This window comes from Dromiciops gliroides, chromosome 6 (genome assembly GCF_019393635.1).
Source record: "Dromiciops gliroides isolate mDroGli1 chromosome 6, mDroGli1.pri, whole genome shotgun sequence".
Taxonomy (NCBI): Eukaryota; Metazoa; Chordata; class Mammalia; order Microbiotheria; family Microbiotheriidae; genus Dromiciops; species Dromiciops gliroides.
Window position 1 is genome coordinate 273371776 of NC_057866.1, and position 18444 is coordinate 273390219.

At 43.7% G+C, this 18444-nt stretch overlaps 1 protein-coding gene across 4 annotated transcripts in view; it reads left to right on the top strand.

Moving 5' to 3' along the window:
- The window catches only part of PDE5A (phosphodiesterase 5A), a 187219-nt gene that overhangs the window by 120775 nt on the left and 48000 nt on the right, over positions 1–18444 (top strand). For all 4 annotated transcript variants that reach the window (XM_043971733.1, XM_043971734.1, XM_043971737.1 and 1 more), the window contains exon 11: positions 5012–5071. In XM_043971733.1, coding sequence (XP_043827668.1) covers positions 5012–5071 — 60 coding nt within the window. The remainder of the gene's footprint in view (positions 1–5011; positions 5072–18444) is intronic.

The following is an 18444-nucleotide window of genomic DNA, read 5'->3' on the forward strand; positions in this document are numbered from 1 at the left end:
GGAGTACCTGAGTTCAAATCCGGCCGCAGACACTTAATACTTAACTAGCTGTGTGACCCTGGGCAAGTCACTTAACCCCAATTGCCTCACTAAAAAAAAATAAAATAAATCCTAAAAAACAACAACGAAAAAAAACAACAAAAAGAAATTACAGAACATAAGTTTAGAGGGGACCCAATCCCTTTGGTTTCATGGCTTTGACCAGCTTTGTTTAGCAGCACATCAGTGAGAGCAAGGGCAGTATCTGGCATGAGCTACCCAAGGCTGAAGTTTGGCAGGGCAAGATTGAGAATGGGATAAAGCACTTGAGAAAAGGACAAGTTTACCAAGGAGGCAAGATGGGGAAGGGAGGAGAGTGTGGTCAGTGTGGGGGTGATGGCCTGGAAAAGAACTGAGGGGTAGAAGAATTAGAGGTCACATCAAGAATGAAGAATAGGCTTGGGGGTGTAGGAGTCAGGCAGAAGGAATGATGGGATTCTGACATTTCTGGGCACAGAAGTGGAACACTTGTCAAGTAATGGCAGGAGCAAGGCTGCTACCATCCCTGGATGTCGCTGAGGTGACTTGGAGGAGGAGAGAGTAGGAAGTGAGTAAATTGAGGAAGTGGGAAGTTTGGGACTTGGGGGAGTATCAGCATACATGGCAGGCCTCCCGGTATGAGGTCAGGACTTGTAAAGGAAAGAAAGACTGGATGCCACGCACTGAACTGAAGGTGTTGAAGAAGGAGGGAGAGTATATTAGGGGCAGGGGTGGTGATCGATAACAGCTCCTGGAATGTTAAGGGAGTGATAAATATGAATTGACTGAATCTCTAAGGAGTAGAGATTACTGACTGATGGTCCAGGGAGTCTGGAAGTGGCAGTGGGGGAGCAAGGAGTGTTCTATTCCTCCATCACATTGTTGGGGGGGAGGGTGCTGAGTTAAAATGGAACCAGTGCTGGAAGCCAGGGAAGCTGTGTCATCTGGAGGAAGCCAGAAGATGGAGGGAGTGAGAAAGGAAAGCTGGATGAAATCTTCAAATGAAAGCAAAATTGGCTTTGGAGGGATGGGCAGAACAGAATGGAGCTGGGCATGGGGAGGCCTTGGTGGAGGCTGAGGGCTTTGGAGGACAGGGAACAAGGAACAAGCTTTGGGCAGCCACAGAAGGGGGCTCAGAATCACTGGGGTGGGGAAAGCATAATGGGGCAGGAGCGTCTTGATGATTATGGGAGGAGTTTGGGCAGATCATTGTGGGGGGGGGGGGCGAGCAGCCCAGTGTGGAGGAGGAGCAAGCTGGGCGATGAGGTAGTACTGGAGAATTAGCTGTGGGGCTGGGACTTTGCACAACACAGAGGTTCCCGGTCAGCACTCATCCATCACTGAGCTGGTCTCATTATGAAGTCCTCCCCAGGGAGGGCAGGGGGCCAAGTCTGGAGGCTGTTGCCCCCCAGGAGAAAACAAAACAAAACAAAACTCTAGTAACAAGGCATAGTCAAGGGAAACAGATTTTCACATTGTCCATCTCCAAAAATGTCCACCTCATCCTGCACCCGAGCCTCGCCACTGGGAGGTGGGCATCATATTTCATTATGAATCCTTTGGAATTGTGGTCGTGATGAATTGGAGTTCTTAAGTCTTTCAAGGTCTTCACTTTAGAAGTCACATGACAAAGTAGTGAGCTAGACTGAGGACCTGGATTCAAATTCTACCTGTGACACGTCCTAGCTATGTAACCCTAGGCTTAGCCTCACTGGGCGTCAGTTTCCTCATCTATAAAATGAAAACAATTAAAAAGGCACAGTACTCGGGGCAGCTAGGTGGCACTGCAGTGGATAAAGCACTGGCTCTGAATTCAAGAGGACCTGAGTTCAAATCTGACCTCAGACACTTGACACTTACTAGCTGTGTGACCCTGGGCAAGTCACTTAACCCTCATTGCACCGCGAAAAAAAAAAAAAAAAGAAAAGAAAAAAAGAAAAGTGCAGTACCTCTTTCACCCACCTGATGTGAAGCTCAACAGAGATACTGTGGACAAGGTGCCCTGAAACCTCCAAGGTGTTTACTGTTATCATTATTGTTTACAGATGAGGCAACTGATGCCCCAGGGGAAAAGGGTCTGACTCATTCAACAAACATTTATTGAGTATTTACTCTGTTCAAGCCATCATGCTAGGGGCCAGCAGAGAATTAGGCAAGATGTGATCCCTGCCCTCTTAGTACTTAGTCTAATAGGGATGTGAACACACATGACTAGAAAACACAGGATGGTCAGCTTGGTGGTGCAGCATATAAAACACTGGGCTTGAAGTCAGGAAGACTCATCTCTCTGAGTTCAAATCTAGCTTCAAACACTTACTAAGTATGTGGCCCTGGGCAAGTCACTTCACCCTGTTTGCCTTAGTTTCCCCATCTGTAAAACGATCTGGAAAAGGAAATGGCAAACCACTCTAGTATCCCAAGAAAACTGTGACCCTAGGCAAATCACTTCACCCTGTTAGCCTCAATTTCCTCACCTGTAAAATGAGCTGGAGAAAGAAATGGCAAACCGCTCCACTTTCTTTGCCAAGAGAACCCCAAATGAAGTCACAAAGAGTCAGACATGACTGAAATGACTCAATAACCACAAAGCAGAGTGTGATGATTAGTGCTAATAGGAGGTATAGAATGATTTGCCTCCTGAACTTCAAGGTTGCTTCTTAGGTACTGAGCAGAGGTCCCAGGAGGATTCATGGGAAGGGTAGCGTTTGAGCCAAACTTTAAAGGAGAGATAAGCCTCCAACCAGCCAGAGAGAGGCACGGCCAGTGTGAGAATTACAGTGCTCTGCTTTGCTGCTGAGTACACTGGCTATTAGTCTACATTGTCTATTCTGATCTGAAACTCACTGCAAAGTCAGCTCCTTTTCTTTCCGAACCTGCCCAATGTATCACCATTGTCACTATCATCACCACCACATTTTTGTTGTTCTTTATATCTGTATTTACATGGAGTGAGAGGCAGCTGACACTTATTGGAGCCACCTAGTGGATGCAAGCTGGCCTTGAGGCCAGGAAGACCTGGGTTCAAGTCTTCTCTCCGACTGCTGTGTGCCCTCAAACAAATCACATACATGTTCATTGTTCTGGGCAGTTCTCTAAGATTTGGAGTTGTAAAATTGGTGTTGTCCTGCCTTGGCAGAGGATTTTTCTCATCCAGAAGTTCCCTCTGTCAATTAAATCACAGATCTAGCTAGCTTTTGAGACCCTTAGTCATCCCCACACCTCAGTGAGATACCTCTACTTTGGCTAATGGAAGACTAAAGCCCCTGACAACTCCACAAGTCTGTTGAAAAAAATATGTAGTATTTATAACTATTATATGTTGGGGGCAGCTAGATGATACAGTGGATAGAGCTCCACTCCTAGAGTTAGGAAGACCTGAATTCAAATCCGGCCTCCTACACTTGGTAGCTGTGTGACCCTGGGCAAGTCACTTTACCTCTGTTGGCCTCAGTTTCTTCATCTGTAAAACAGGGATAAAAATAGCACCTACTAGGGGCGGCTAGGTGGTGCAGTGGATAGAGCACCTGCCCTGGAGTCAGGAGTACCTGAGTTCAAATCCGGCCTCAGACACTTAACACTTACTAGCTATGTGACCTTGGGCAAGTCACTTAACCCCAATTGCCTCACTAAAAAAAAAAAAATAGCACCTACCTCCCAGGGTTGTGGTGAGGATGAAATGTTTAGCATGGTGCCTGGCACCTAGTAAGCACCGTATAAATGTTAGCTTTTATTATAGATTGCTTTATGGTTTACAAACCACTTTACAAATATTTCCCCATTTTTTATTCATGACAACCTTGGGAGGTAGGTGCTATTATCATCCCTATTTAACAGATGAGGAAACGCTAAGTGGCGCACCAGAGTCACCCAGCTTGTGTAGGTGACCTCCAGTCTCCCTGATTCCAGTCACATCATTCTACCCGCTGCACCTCCTGGCCACCGTGATACAGAATCTTGAGGCGACTGTCATTTAGCCCTTTAAGCACCAGCATGAGCTGTAACTTCGAGGAGTCTCTGAATTCATCCCTCGGTAAATTCTGAATTTCTACAAAAGACCTTTTGGCACTTAAAAGGTTCACAGGGTCACAGAGTTAGGGCCAGGAGGGATCTAGAGGCCATCTGGTCTGACCCTCTCATTTTACATATGAAGAAACAAGGCCTAGGGAGGTGAAGACACAGAACAGAATGGAGACAAAAATAACTCCTGTCTAATCAAAAAATAAACCCATATTTCCCCCCCCTTTTGTTTTTCTAAAAATTTCCAGCTAAAAATGACTAAGGGATAGGTACGTGCATGTTTAGATTTTGCACTTTGTATTGGAAAAATGAACAACAACAAAAAAATCCTTGGCCAAGTTTCAGCCGATAGACGCTTTCTCCTTGTCTTGTGTCTAAACACTGTAGCTCTTATGTCAACAATATCAAACCTGGAAGTTTCCTTTAAACATGAAACGAACAAACTTTACCATTTCAGGGAGAAATGGAATCTAATGCCTGGGATTCTTTTTTCTTACCTGAAGAAGCCAGCTAAATGTATGTGCATATTGAAATTAAATCCAAATTATCTATAAAGGACATACAAAGAAGAATGTTATCTGCATCCAAAGAAAGAACTGATAAACAGAAATATATATGGAATCATTTTACATATATATATATATACCAATTTGTGACAAATGGTAGCCACGGGGGTAGGGAGGAAATTTACATTACCATTTTGCTGTATATTTGAAAGGAATAGCAAGTTGTGCATAGTAGATTTGCAGTTTCATGTACAATCATCTTTTTATTATACTATGTTATGGACATGCTTGTTAATTCCATAAATTAAAAACTAAGTAAAATTTTAAAAATAAGAGTCCCTGGGGCTGCCTAGTTAGCTGTCCAGGGATATTGGATGGGGTTAAGTTTAGAACTGGAATTTAGAATCTGTAAATACATAAGTATCTCACTTATGAAGTATATACTCTTTGCCTTTTTTTATACTGTCTAGGTCCTATCATATCACGCTTCTGCAGCAGAGGAGGAAACCAGAGAGCTTCAGTCATTAACAGTAAGTTAACTTTGCAAAATGCTGAAATTCACACTTCTGATTTATAAATTAACATACTGTTCTAAATAAGTAGGCTCAAAGGTAAAAGGTACTAGGCACCCTCTCCCCATAAAAACACAGCAGGCATAGAAAATATTTAAGTAGGAGGCTAGTAAGAAAAAGTAATCAAAGGAACAGTGGCATCCATGATTATTTATATTGACTTTGGAGGGCATTAAGTGGAAAGAGGTCCGAAGTCAGAATCAGCCACTCATTCTGTCCACAAGCACTCAAGATAGGTGCTATAATTATCACCATTTTACAGATGATCAAACTGAGGTTGAGCTAATCTGAGGCTGGATTTGAACTTTGTGACTCCAAGTCCAACATTCTAACCCCTGAGACCTAGCTTTCACTCTAATGGGGAAGACAACACGCAGATAGTAAATACGTTGTTGATGTTGTTCGGTCCTGTCAGTTATGTCTGACTCTGTGATCCCACTTGGGGTTTTCTTGGCAAAGGTACCAGAGTGGTTTGCCATTTCCTTCACCAGCTCATTTTATAGATGAGGAAACTGAAGCAAACAGGGTTAAGTGACTAGCCCAGAGTCACACAGCTAGGAAATGTCTGAGGCTGGATTTGAGCTCAGAACGTTGAGTCATCCTGCCTCCAGGACTGGTACCCCATCCACTGTGCTGCCTAGCTGCCTGCAGAGTAAATAGGAGATAATCTCAGAGAGGAAGGCATTAACAGCTAGGTCGAATGGAAGAGGCCTCTTACAGAAGATGGGGTTGGAATGGAGTCTTGAAGGAAGCCAGAGAAGAGGCAGAAGTGAGGGGGGAAAGCATTCCGTGTTTGGGAGAGAGCCCACACGAATGCATGAAGACTGGAGATGGGGTGTTCTGTGTGTGAGGAATAGTAAGCGAGCTCATGTCAGTGGGTGCCAGCATGCCCAGAGGAGAGTCAATCCTAAGAAGACTGGAAAGATGGAAAGGAGATGAGCTCTGAAGAGCCCCAAAGGACAAGCAGAAGAGTATATACTTTATCTTTGGGATAATAGGGAGCCATCGGGATTTATTGAGTAGAAGTATAACATGGTCAGACCCCTGCTTTGGAAAAATGGCTTTGTGGGCTGAGGAGAATATGGTATGGAGTGAGCAGAGACAGAGACAGACAGACGTACTCTGTTGAGGCTAGAATGCCAGGTAGGAATCAGAGAGCCTCAGTTTTGAATCCTGCTTTTCTGTTTACTACCCATATAAGCCACTTCAACTCATTGGGTCAAGAGATCAAAGGAGAGCCCAGTTCCCTTTGATCATCTCAAAAACTGTAATGAAAAGAACAAAGGAAATGACAACCCAGAAGATCTTTATGGAAAACAAAAATCACCTCTCAGTAAAACAATTAACTTTTTAAATGGGCAAACAAAAACAAAAGGCTTAATGTAGTTAATTATTATGAAAGGTGAAAACTGAAGAGAAGGAATCAAGGGAAAAAATATAAGGAAATCACATTATCAAGGACTCCAGAAAGTAAAATGCATTTACTACAAGGCATTTCAACACTACCAAGAAGATCACTAAGAGAATTAAAGAAACTCTGGAATCTATAGAGATGAAATCTGTAAGGGAAGAACACAAAAGGACAATGGGGAGACTCAGAAGCTTGAATTGTTTGTTAGCAGATCGTACTAAAATGGTAAAGTCTCTGAGGAATAGAATTGTGCTTATGGAAGACAAAAAGATAAGTTCACATTTTTAAATCAACACAACCATAAGTTTCAATGAGTATAGAAATAAAGAAAATAGAGACGTTACCTTAGATAGAAAACCTGAAGATTATTTTGTTCTAGAAAATTCTTAAGAAAAAATGACTCTGAATTACTATTTCCCAAAACCATATTGGTAGATTTCTTCATAGTAAGCGGAATACATTGTGTGATACAAATACATACAATTCACAGGCTGCCAACAGAGATGAATCCCAAGTTTAACTCACACAATTGTGCTATGGTCAGACTCCAAAATATCAGCAACAGAGAGGGGATATTACAAGCAGCCAGGAAGGCAGATGTAATGTATATTTGTTTTAGAAAAACTCAACAACCAGAAATCCCACATGATTTCTCATCTAAGACCAAAAAAGAAAAGAAAAGTAGAAGGATCTATAATGTTGTATATTAGGGAATCTGGTGAAACCAGGTAATTTCAAAACTACCCATCCATTAAAACTAAGCATATTTTCCCAGGAGAAATCATTTTTTAAACTGAAGAATTCTCAAAATACCTTTTCCTGTCAGGGACTTGCAATATTTCATAGCATTAAAAGTAGAAAATTGAGAGCCATCTACAACTTGTGCCTGATACCCTCTTCTGCCAGCACCTGGGTGCCCACCCCCCTGTATTTCTGTGTCAGGACTTCACACAGTTTTAGAGGTTTATCAGAATCCCCCCAATTTGCATCTCCCAGTAGTTCACTGGGCCAGTGAATCTCCCTTGAACTAACAGAGTGGAGTCACTTCATTTATCTTGGGATGCTCCCCAGGTTGTCATAGGTGAGGAGGTGGTCTTGCAGGAGTCATTTGCCTTCGAAGATGGAGCTTTACTGTCCCCATTACATCCAGAATCACAACATCTCAAATCTCTTTGGCTGGTTTGGCTCCCAAGTTTGAAATGGCAATAAATCAAATTAGTCTAGTTTCTGTGGTTATCTTTTGAGATTTGAATTTAAACATTCATGTTTTTAACTCCATCCTTGGGGGAAGATGAATGCCTCCTACATATAGCGCTCTCATGGACCCCTGGTGGCCTGGAGCTGTTCCCAAAGAGGTTCCGTTTGGGTACATCTTCCCACTGTGGAAAGGCCACAGCCTGTGACACAAAGCCCAGCTTGTTTGTTTGAAGGGGCTCCTCTTGGAGCAGCGGCACCCGGCAGTGGGCAACTCCCCCATGACACACAAGGACTGTCTCTTACAGCATCGAGATCTGCCTGGCAAAGCCCTGGACTCCCTAACCATATCCTGGTCCCCTTGCTGTCTGGGCAAGCGGCTGTGCTAGGCCCAAGCCAGGCGAGAGGTGCTTGTCATTCCCTCTTATTTTGAGGGAAGGCACAGTGATCACTTTTCCACGGTTCTGGAGAGGGCATTGCCATTCAGAGTGGGTCAGACTTGATGGCCATCAGATCCTGATGCAGACAGACCCCCGGCGCTGTTTGGGCATACTCCCTTCCTCCAGCGATCATTGAGGAGAGTGAGCTCCTGGAGAAGGGTCTACACTGCCGTCACACCACCAATGATTACTGACGGTCACCCATGGCCAGGGAGCCCAGGAAGGGTAACAACCCCCAGATCACCCACCCTGCTAGCATCCTGGCCCTCACAGCCATCATCCAGGGAAGCAGTCCGTGCCCACCTCTGCCCACTCAGCCCCCACAGGTCTCACCACCAGAGTCACTGGCACTGTCAAAGAGCTTAACATCCTAAGCATAGCGGTTTAACCAATGGAAATGGCACCCACAAAGATTTCTGTCTCCTTTATGGGGGCCCCTTAAGGACCACCGGGCCTTTCCAACTGACTTGTAGCCAAAACCTCCTATGTGTGTTGTCTGCCCCCATTAGAAGAATGTGGACTTCTTGAGTCACGAAAGGGTCTGTCTAGCTTTCATGTTTCTATCTTCAGAGCTTAGCTCAGTGCTTGGCATTAGTAAGCATTTAATAAATGTTTTTTCATTCCTTCACTCACCCTGGTACAAGACTTCCCTTTGCATCAGTGGAGTCCGTGATGAATGTTAAGATTGTGGTTCATAGATCCATAGATTTAAAGCTGGAAGGTAACTCAGAAGGTAAGTCCAACTGCCTCATTTTATAGAAAAGGAAACTGAGGCTCAAGGAGTTGAAATGACTTACCCACGGTCACACAGCTAGTAAATATCTGAGGAGGGATTGGAACACAAGGTTTCCTGGCTCCAGTCCCACCACCCTGTGTTTATGGGGAGTAAGGAATTGAAATCTACCCTTGGACCACATCCACACCCCATGGAAATCCACACTGGGAATGCCTGTATACCCCATGGACAGATGCATCTGAAGTATTCAGGAGTGCTATGTGCTTTTTAGCTCTCTTCCAGGGGGAGAGTGAGGTTATGGACTGTTTCATGTTCTTTTAAGGAAATCAAAACTAATAAACAGAATGAATTCTACTTCCAAGAGCTCATTTAAACCATTAGGTCATGTTCCTTTTGAAGTACGAACGGCCTTTTCTAAAAAATCCAAAGATTATAATTTCTTTCCTCTTTGTAAGTTTTAACAAGAAGAACAAAGATACCAGCAGTATGGCCTTTCTGAGCCTCAGTTTCTCTATTTGTAAAATGGTTGGTCACTCTAGTATTATTTACCTCAGAGTTTTGGGGAATAAAGGGCTTTGGAAAATGGACTTTGCTACATACAGACCATCCCTAAAGTCTTAAGTACAGTTAAAAGCTATTACAACCAAGACCTTTGGGCAACCCTGTATAAAGGCAAACTCTTGCTCCTGCTTTTATTGAGAAACTAGGAGATGTAGTGGATAGAATGCTGGGACTGGATGCAGAAAGGCCGGGGTTCATGTCCCACCTCTCACCATAGGAAAGAGCTGTGTAACCACAGCCAAGTCATTTAACCTCCAGTAAACTCTTTAAGCCTTTTCCCCGAGAACTCTGGAGAGAACGTTGGACATGGAGCCAGAAAGAATGGGTTCAGTTTCCGCCTGCCCACCATGGCCCTGGGTAAGTGTCTTAGCTTATTTGTACAATAGGCAGCTCCCAAGGACTTATCAACCCAGTAAGACATAGATAGGTTGTGACCGACATTCGTGAAGGGAGCTCCCATACCAGAGCCTCCCTTGGCTGATACAATTACAGATGCCGGGCAGGCTGTTGCTGCTATCAGTGGCAGGCAAGTGGGTGTATGATGACAGAGGGTGGCTTGTATATAATACTTAAGGTATAATATGTATCTTTGCACATACATGCATGCAACATATATACATCTTTATGTACACATGCACGTGTGTATATACATGTGTGTAATGTGTGTTTGTCTTATGTGTATGTATTTGTGTATATGTATATATGCATGCACACATATCTACATACACATATAGAGACACACATATATACATATCCACTTGCCCACAATTAATAGCAACAACAACATGCCAGGCATCTGTGATTATGTCAGCCCAGGAGATCCCTGGTATGGGAGCTCCCTGTATGCATGTGTATATATGTATGCATATGTGCATATACAGGTGGATGAGTCAATAAGCCAGTCAGTCAATAGGCATTTTTAAAGACTTTATGTGTCAGGCCCTGTGCTAAGCAGTGAGGTTACAAAGAAAGGCAAAAGACAAGTCCCTGCCCTCCAGGAGCTCACAATCTAACGTGGAAGACAACACACAAACAAATATATACAAACAAGCCATAGCCTAGATAAATAGGAAATCATTTACAGAGGGAGGACCCTAGAATTAAGAGGGATTGGGAAAGGCTTCCTGGAGAAGGTGAGACGTGAGTACACCCACACATGTGTGGGGCAATGAATAGAGAGCTGGGCCTGGAATCAGGAAGTCTGAGTTCAGATCCTGCCCCAGATCCTAGTGATGAGACTCTTCCATCCCTTAACCTCTGCCTACCTCCGTTTCTCATCTACAAAATGGAGGTCATAAAAGCACCACAGGGTTCTTATGAAGATCAAATGAGGAAGCACATAAAGTACTTTGCAAAGCTTACAGTGCTCTTTGCTGTCCTTGTGCCTCTGTGGACCATAGCGGGCCAGTACAGCCGATACCGGAGTTGTTGGCCATTTCCTTCTCTAGTGGATTCAGTGATTTGCTCAGGGTCACACAGTTAGTGTCTGAAACCATTTTGAACTCAGGTGTTCCTGACTCCATGCCTAGTGCTTTATCCACTAAGCAACCTAGCTGCCTCTTAAAGTACTATACAAACCATCACCACCATCATCATTAATTGTGATGCATGTTCTCATAGGCCAGAATTTGTAGCAAATTCTTGTTTATCCAGATGCTATTAATACTAATAGTTTGTGGGGCAGCTAGGTGGCACAGTAGATAAAGCACCAGCCCTAGATTCAGGAGGATCTGGGTTCAAATCCGGCCTTAGACACTTGATACTTACTAGCTGTGTGACCCTGGGCAAGTCACTTAACTCCTATTGCCCATAATAATAATAATAATAATAATAATAATAATAATAATTTACTCTATGATGCTTTTGAGTTTTTTGAAGCACTTTGTACATGTTATCTCTTATGGGGCACACAAGAGCCCCCCAGAGTGGTACAGGCTGCAGGTTCAATTGGCTCCATTTCCCAAATAACCACACATCTATGTCAAGATACCAGGGCCTTCCCTAGGACACCAACCTTTAAAAGGTACCACCAGTAGTGGCCCAGATTCCCTCCGCTTCCTCCCATTGGTTGCTGCCTCCTGGGCTCATTCCCCCTCCTTCTCCCATATCCCCTTCTCCAGCAGTGGCCAGTGTTTTAATAGCTGAGAAACCTCCTGGTGGCTGGAGGATGTTTTCTTTCCCTTGATGACCACACCCTAAGTGAGCTCAGTATCCCACCCCACCCTACTTTTGCACCAGCCATTTAAAAAAATATTACTTCCAGTCCTGCAGATGTGCAAATTGAAATTTAGACAGCTGGACTACCTTATACAACCAGTTAATGTCTGAGACAAACACAAATAGAGCTCAAGATCCTTGAATTGTTCATGCAAATTGTCTGCCTTTGTTTTTTAGAGAGCTTGGTGGATAGGGTGGGTAGAGGGCTAGGCCTGAAGTCAGAAAGACCTGAGTTCAAATCCAACCTCCAGCACTTACTAGCTGTGTGATCCTGGGCAAGTGATTTAACCCTGTTTACCTCAGTTTCCTTATCTGTAAAATGGACTAGAGAAGGAAATGGCAAATCCCTCCTGGATATTTGCCAAGAAAACCCCCAAAAAGGAGTCGCAAAGAGTCAGCTAAGACTGAAAATGATTGAACAACTACAACAACAAATGGGTTGGAGAGAGCCAAATGGCAAGTCGCTTAGTCAATAAATATTTGTTAAGTGCCCTCTTTGTACTACGTGCTGTGCTAAGCACTGAGAATACAGTGACAGGCAAAACAATCTCTACTCTCAAGAAACTTGCAATCTCGTGGGGCAGGATTGGTTCAGAAAATCCATTTGCCCAGCTTTTAGGACAGATGTAGGCTGGTCTTCTGTGAATTGGCCTTCTCCATCAACAGGACCATGTCATCACCATCAATGCCTGAAGCATCTCCAAATGTTCTAAATTGCCTTCTGCCTCAAAGGCCTATTAAATTGTGTGTGGGTTGAGCCTCTCATTGTTGGTACTGGACATACATTACTATATTTGGATTGAAAATGGGGAGTCCATGTACCACCTCTCATTTTGGAGACAGCTGTGGTGTGGTGGAAGGAATGCTGGACTTCTAATTGTGGGGGCATCGATTTAGAGCTGCTATGGACCTTAGAAGCCAAAGAGCCCAGTCAAGCCATGGAGAGATAGATGAATCAGGGCTTGTCACAGCAGTGCCACTAAGGAACATCATCTAACCAGTCCTAGCCTTAGTTTGCTCATCTGTGAAATGGGGACAATAGAACTGGCAATACCCACCTCAGAGGGGTGTCACTGGGCACCAACAGGTTTTCAAAGAACGTTGTAAATTGGCAAATATAACATAGAAAGTCCAACACTGCTACTTAATGATTAGCCAGAATGTCCCACTCAATCAGAAGGACCCAATTCATGATTTTTCTTGGTGAGCTTTACAATGAATCTTCCTTTCTTCCAACTCTACCTCCACCTCTGGATTCCCCCCGACCCTGCCCCCCTTCCGCCAAAAAAAAAAGAGGAAGAAGAAGAAAGGAGGAAGAGGAGAAAGTTTGCCCATGTGCTTAGATGCGTCACTGGTGGAAGCTTGGACCCAAGTGTCACATTTGGTATAAGGTCTATGGATCAGCCACAATGAGAAACAAAGAAATTGGGGGAAGAAGTCATGAAAAAGAAATCATAATAGAAACTGACCTAAGAAAATAGACCCCTAATCTCCAGTGGGAAGATCCCTGTCTTTGGAGTCAGACTGGGGTTCAAATCCAGCCTTGGACACTTACTTGGGTGACCTTAGGCAATCGACTCGTAAGGTGCCACTCCCATGTGCTTATCATCCCCAGGCCTCAGTGCCTTCCTCTCTGAAAGTAAAGGGCCTGAACTAGCTGGTTTCTGATATCCCTTTCAGCTCTTGGTCTATGATCTCATGATGCTTCTTTGCCTCAGTTTCCTCAAATGTATAATGAAGGAATTGAACTAATAACCTCTCACTATCTTCCAACTCTAAATCTATGATCTTAAGAATTGCATTTTGTTGGCGATTTAGAGGAAGACACAGGACAGAGAGAATTCATTAGTCACTGTTAATGGAAAGGACCTTCTTCAATTCCATGAAGGACTTGATATTTCACTGGGGTAGGACCTTCTGCCACCAGTGCACCAACCATGTACAATTGATAGAGTTACTGAAGGCTCAGAGAAATGTTGACTTGCCTAGAGTCATGATATCACTGAATGTGACAGGACGGATATGAACCTGAGTCTTCATAACTTTGTGTCTTACTGTGCTATCCCTTAAAGACAGGAATATTAAGCTGAGCTCAAGGAATGGCTTTGCAGTGAAAGTGCATCTCCCTGAAAAGGAAGTGGGAGGAGATGTTGGCCAAGCTTTCTGGAACCAAACTATTCCATTCAGTCCCCATCTTGGGTGCTATAAGGACATTGGGGATTAAATGGAATAATTTGGTTTTGGAGAGGCAAAGTAAAGAGAGCTTGGCCAACATCTCCTCCCATTTCCTTTTCAGGGAGATGAATTTTCACCAGAAACCCATTTCTTGAGCTCAGGGAACATCGCATGCCAGAAAATGCCTTTTAATTGTATTTCAATACATCAAGGGATGTGTGATCTCACTGATGGCCAGGTACTCTATTAAGCTATCACACTATGTGCTCAGGGATCTTCCTTGTACAGATACCATTGAAGCACAGAGGATGCCCCTTGGTATTCCTAGAAAACCAAACTATTGTCAGTCAGTCATTCAGTAAGCATTTGTTAAGCACTTACATATGCCAGACAATGTGCTAAATGCTAGGGGTACAAAGAAAGGCAAAAGACAATCCTTTCTCTCAAGAAGCTCCCAGTCTACTAGGAGAAATTTCCATTGTGTGATACCAAAGAAAGAACATTGTCTCTAGAGACAGAGGAACTGGGTTTAAATCCTTGCCTCTAGGGATCATTACCCATCTGACCTTGATCAAATCACTTCACCTATCTGGGCCTCAGTTTCCTTATCTGTACATTGGGAAGACTGAACCAGATGTCCTCTGAAATCTCTTCCAAATCTTGATATGATCGTCTGAACCCATAGTCTTTTGTTTTCTGGGGGTGGGAGGTATCATACACTTCTTTGCCAACTTCCTTTACTCTGCTTCTGAATATTGATATTGTTATTTTTAATGACTTTGATAATTTGACTAATCAAAAAGAAATCTATGAAACAACTTGATGACTAGTGAAATAGAAGAAAGAATCATTAAGATGGTAAATCTTGAAATAAGGTTTCCCTTTGAATATCTGCATCCAATGGGCATCAAGCATCAGCATAATGTGCTCCCTTTTAAAATGCCAACGGGCAAGTGGAAGAATTTGACATTTCATGGAGGACAAAGTTCAGGAGCTGCCCTTCTTGATTAATTCAATTTACTTGCCTGGACAACATTGTGAGTCAGGGGCCTTCTAATCACATTTCTTTGGGCCCTCAGGGATTTGCTTCCAGGTTTCCATAGTCTTTGTTATGATTGCTGGGACTCAGACCACCAGGCTGAAGGGAAGTTAAACCCCACTGTTAACAAGATAGATTTTGCTTGTATAAAGATAGGAGGGTTGGACCAATGGAATAGCCCTGTAGTCACATTTCTCTATTTCCTCCTGAGATTACCAGAGATCAGCAACTAAATATAGACTTTATGTGAACCACACACCCAAAATAAGAGACTCTGGAATTTTAAATGACCACATGGAATGAGCCTTTCTTTTATTTACCTAACCACAGCGTTGCATTATTTTCCATTATCGCCGGCCCTTCTAAGGCTCCTTGCAGTTCTTGGAGGCCAGGAACGTGGAAGGGATGCTATTTTCTGCAGGATGATTCTGAATCATTAGCAAACGTCCCCTTGTACTCACATGAAATGGAGAATTGTACCTCCAAGACAGAGTCGTCATGGTTCTGTGGAAAGACTGATGGGCCTGAGGTCGGAAGATCTGGTTTCAGGTCCTGGCTCTGTGACTGGCTACCCATAAGCCTTTGGGCAAGTCCCTTCATCTCACTGGGGCTCTATTTCCTTCACTTTACAATGGGGGAGTTGGCTTGGGTGACCCCTCAGCTCTAAATCTAAGAGCAAACAGCCATCCCAACAGGAAGCCAGAGGAGGCAGACCAACAATATTTATCTGGGTAGGAAGGAGAGAATTGATGAAGCTCAGTAAAGATTGTCTGGGACTTCAGGAAAATGGGTAACTAAGTAACTGAGACTGCTTTCAATATCATCTCCTCCACTCCCTGCCTTGGCGAAGGATGAGTCTGGCTACCACTTAGGGTAAGGGCAGGGAAAGGAGGAAGACATGGGTCACACATGCTGCCACTAGGGCTAGAAAAAGCTTTCTAGATCATCTGATCTCTTCCTCTTACTTGACAGAAGAAGAAACGGAGGCGTAGAGAAGTTAATCGTTTGGCTGAGGTCACAGACAGTGAACAAGTGTGTGTTAGGGCTGGAATTTAAATTATGGTATAGAGGTGTGTATGCTGGATAGGGAATCTGAAGGTCTGGGTTCAAATCCTTGCTCTAATAGTTACTACCTGTATGACCTCTGGTGTGCTATTCTTAACTCCATTTTACAGATAAGGATACTGAGGCAAACACAGGTTAAATGACTTCCCAGGAACACTCATCTAGTAAGTTTCTAAGGCTGAATTTGAACTCAGGTCTTCCTAACCCCACTCCTGGCAGTCTATGCACTTAGTCACCAAATTGCCCCAATCACTGGATGTCTTTCCAGTCCTAAATCTATGATCACATCACCTATCATGGCATTCGAGCTTCTCAAACTTATCCTTAGAAACCTTTGAATGACTGGACTGTTGTGGTCTAAGATGAGAATGTACAAGGATGAATGTTCTAAATGTCAGTTTGTAATCTGAAACATTTCTCAGGGGAATTTCCCCCAAGAACAGAATGAGGCAAAGCACATGTCATTCCGGATAAGCAGCTGCCCTCGGAGAGCCTTGGTGGGTCCTAGGGAGGAGGGGGACACAAGTGATGATCAGAAAACCAAAGCCCTGGACTCGGCTGCACACGCTCCGGGCCTGGCTATTTCTTGTAGGCCTTCTAAGAGTGATTCATGACACAGGAAGTCAGGGGCAGGCCCAGGCGCTGGATCTAGGTCTCCTGGAGCCGCGTGCAAGGCTCTTTCCAAACATGTCACTCCTTCTACCTGGAAAATGTAAGCCTCCCTTCCCCATGACACCAGAGATGTTTAGCTTAGGGGGAGGCAGGATGTGATCCAGCTTCAAGTATTTTAATGACTTCTCAGTCATAAACTGAGAGATTTCAAGCTGGGTGAGACCTTGGATGTTTACAAGGCCCCTCTCACCTCTGCCTTGAATCTCTGCCTTTCTTCAAAAAGCAGCGAAAGTACCAACTTCCCCATGAAGCTTACCCCCAACTCCTGGTACACTTACTCACCAGCTTCCCTCTTTTTAACTCCCTGGTATTTGTTCTTTACGTGCATCTGTGTACATATCTGCGTGTGAGTTTTCTTCCAATAGAATAAGCTCCTTGAAGAGAGAGATGAATTCATTTCCTATATGTGTGCTCTGGGCTCATAGCACCATGCCTTACACATAGTAGGTGCTTTATAAATGCTTGTTAATTGACAGGATCAAGGCCTATTCCAATGCAGTTTAGCAAATGCTTCTTAACCAGCTGTGACGTGCCAGGCACTGGTACAGAAACAGAAAGGAGGCTGCCCCGACCTTGGAGAGCTCACGTGTCCCTAAGAGGATGGAGTCTGTACATCTGTGTCTAAGTCCATGAAGTCCAAGTGATTTTGAGAGGGAGATGTGGTCTCCAAGCTCTTGGAGAAGGAAAAGCCTCATGTAGGAGCCACTCCCGGGCTGCTTGCAGGAAGCCAGGAGCTCTGTGTGGTGGAGAAGAGACGCCACCTTAATTCAGCAAATGCTGGATAAGCACCTACTACGCGCACGTTATTGTGCTGTGCCAGGGAAACGAGGACAACAGTGAAATGAGCGCAGGGAGCTTCCAGTCATGAGGAAGCAGCTGGGCAGAGATGAGGAGATAAAACACGTATGGCAGCGCTGGCTGACAAGCAGCGTGAAATGCAGAGTGCGGGAAGGGAGGCTATAGGAAATAGACTAGAAATGTGTCAGACTGCAGAGGACGAGCCATGGAGGACCTGACAGGCCCTTTGTCATGTCTCTTTGGGGCGAGCGGGAGCTCTGGAGGAATATGGAGCCCTGGGGTGATGTCATCACATTCATCAGATCCAAGTGTGAGGCTCCGGGTTCTACGAGGGTCATAATAGCTCCCATTTCCATAGAGTTTAAAGGTTTTCAGAGTTCTAGAGATACAGAGAGAGATATGGATAGGTAGATAGATATGATAGGTACATATATATTTTATATATGCATGTATATGTTGTATATACGTAGATGTGTATATGTAGTATATATGTACATATATAAGACATATACATGTATGTGTATATACACATGTTATGTATATGTACACACTCATAGAGAGAGAAATAGGTATAAATCTATATATAACTTTGAAAACCTTTAATCTGTACAGAAATGGGAGCTATTACAAAAACATACACACAGAGTATCTCCCTGTCTATCATATATGATATGTACAAGGTTTTCAGTTGTATTTATATATGTATATATTATATATTATGTATCATATTTATATATTATGTATATTTATATATACTTTAAATTGGCAACTATATATCCTATATGAAAGAGAGACAGAGAGAAATACTCTGTGTGTGTCTGTATGTACTCTGTGTGTGTGTGTGTGTGTGTAATCTCATTTCATCCTCAAACAACTCAATGAGGTAGGTGCTGTTATGAAGAAGCTGAGGCTGAGAAAGGTGAAGACTCACACATAATAGGTGTCTGAAGCAGGATTTGAGTCTTCCTGACTCTAATTCTAGCCCCTCCCCCCCCCCACAGCCAGTGGTTTTATACAAAGTAG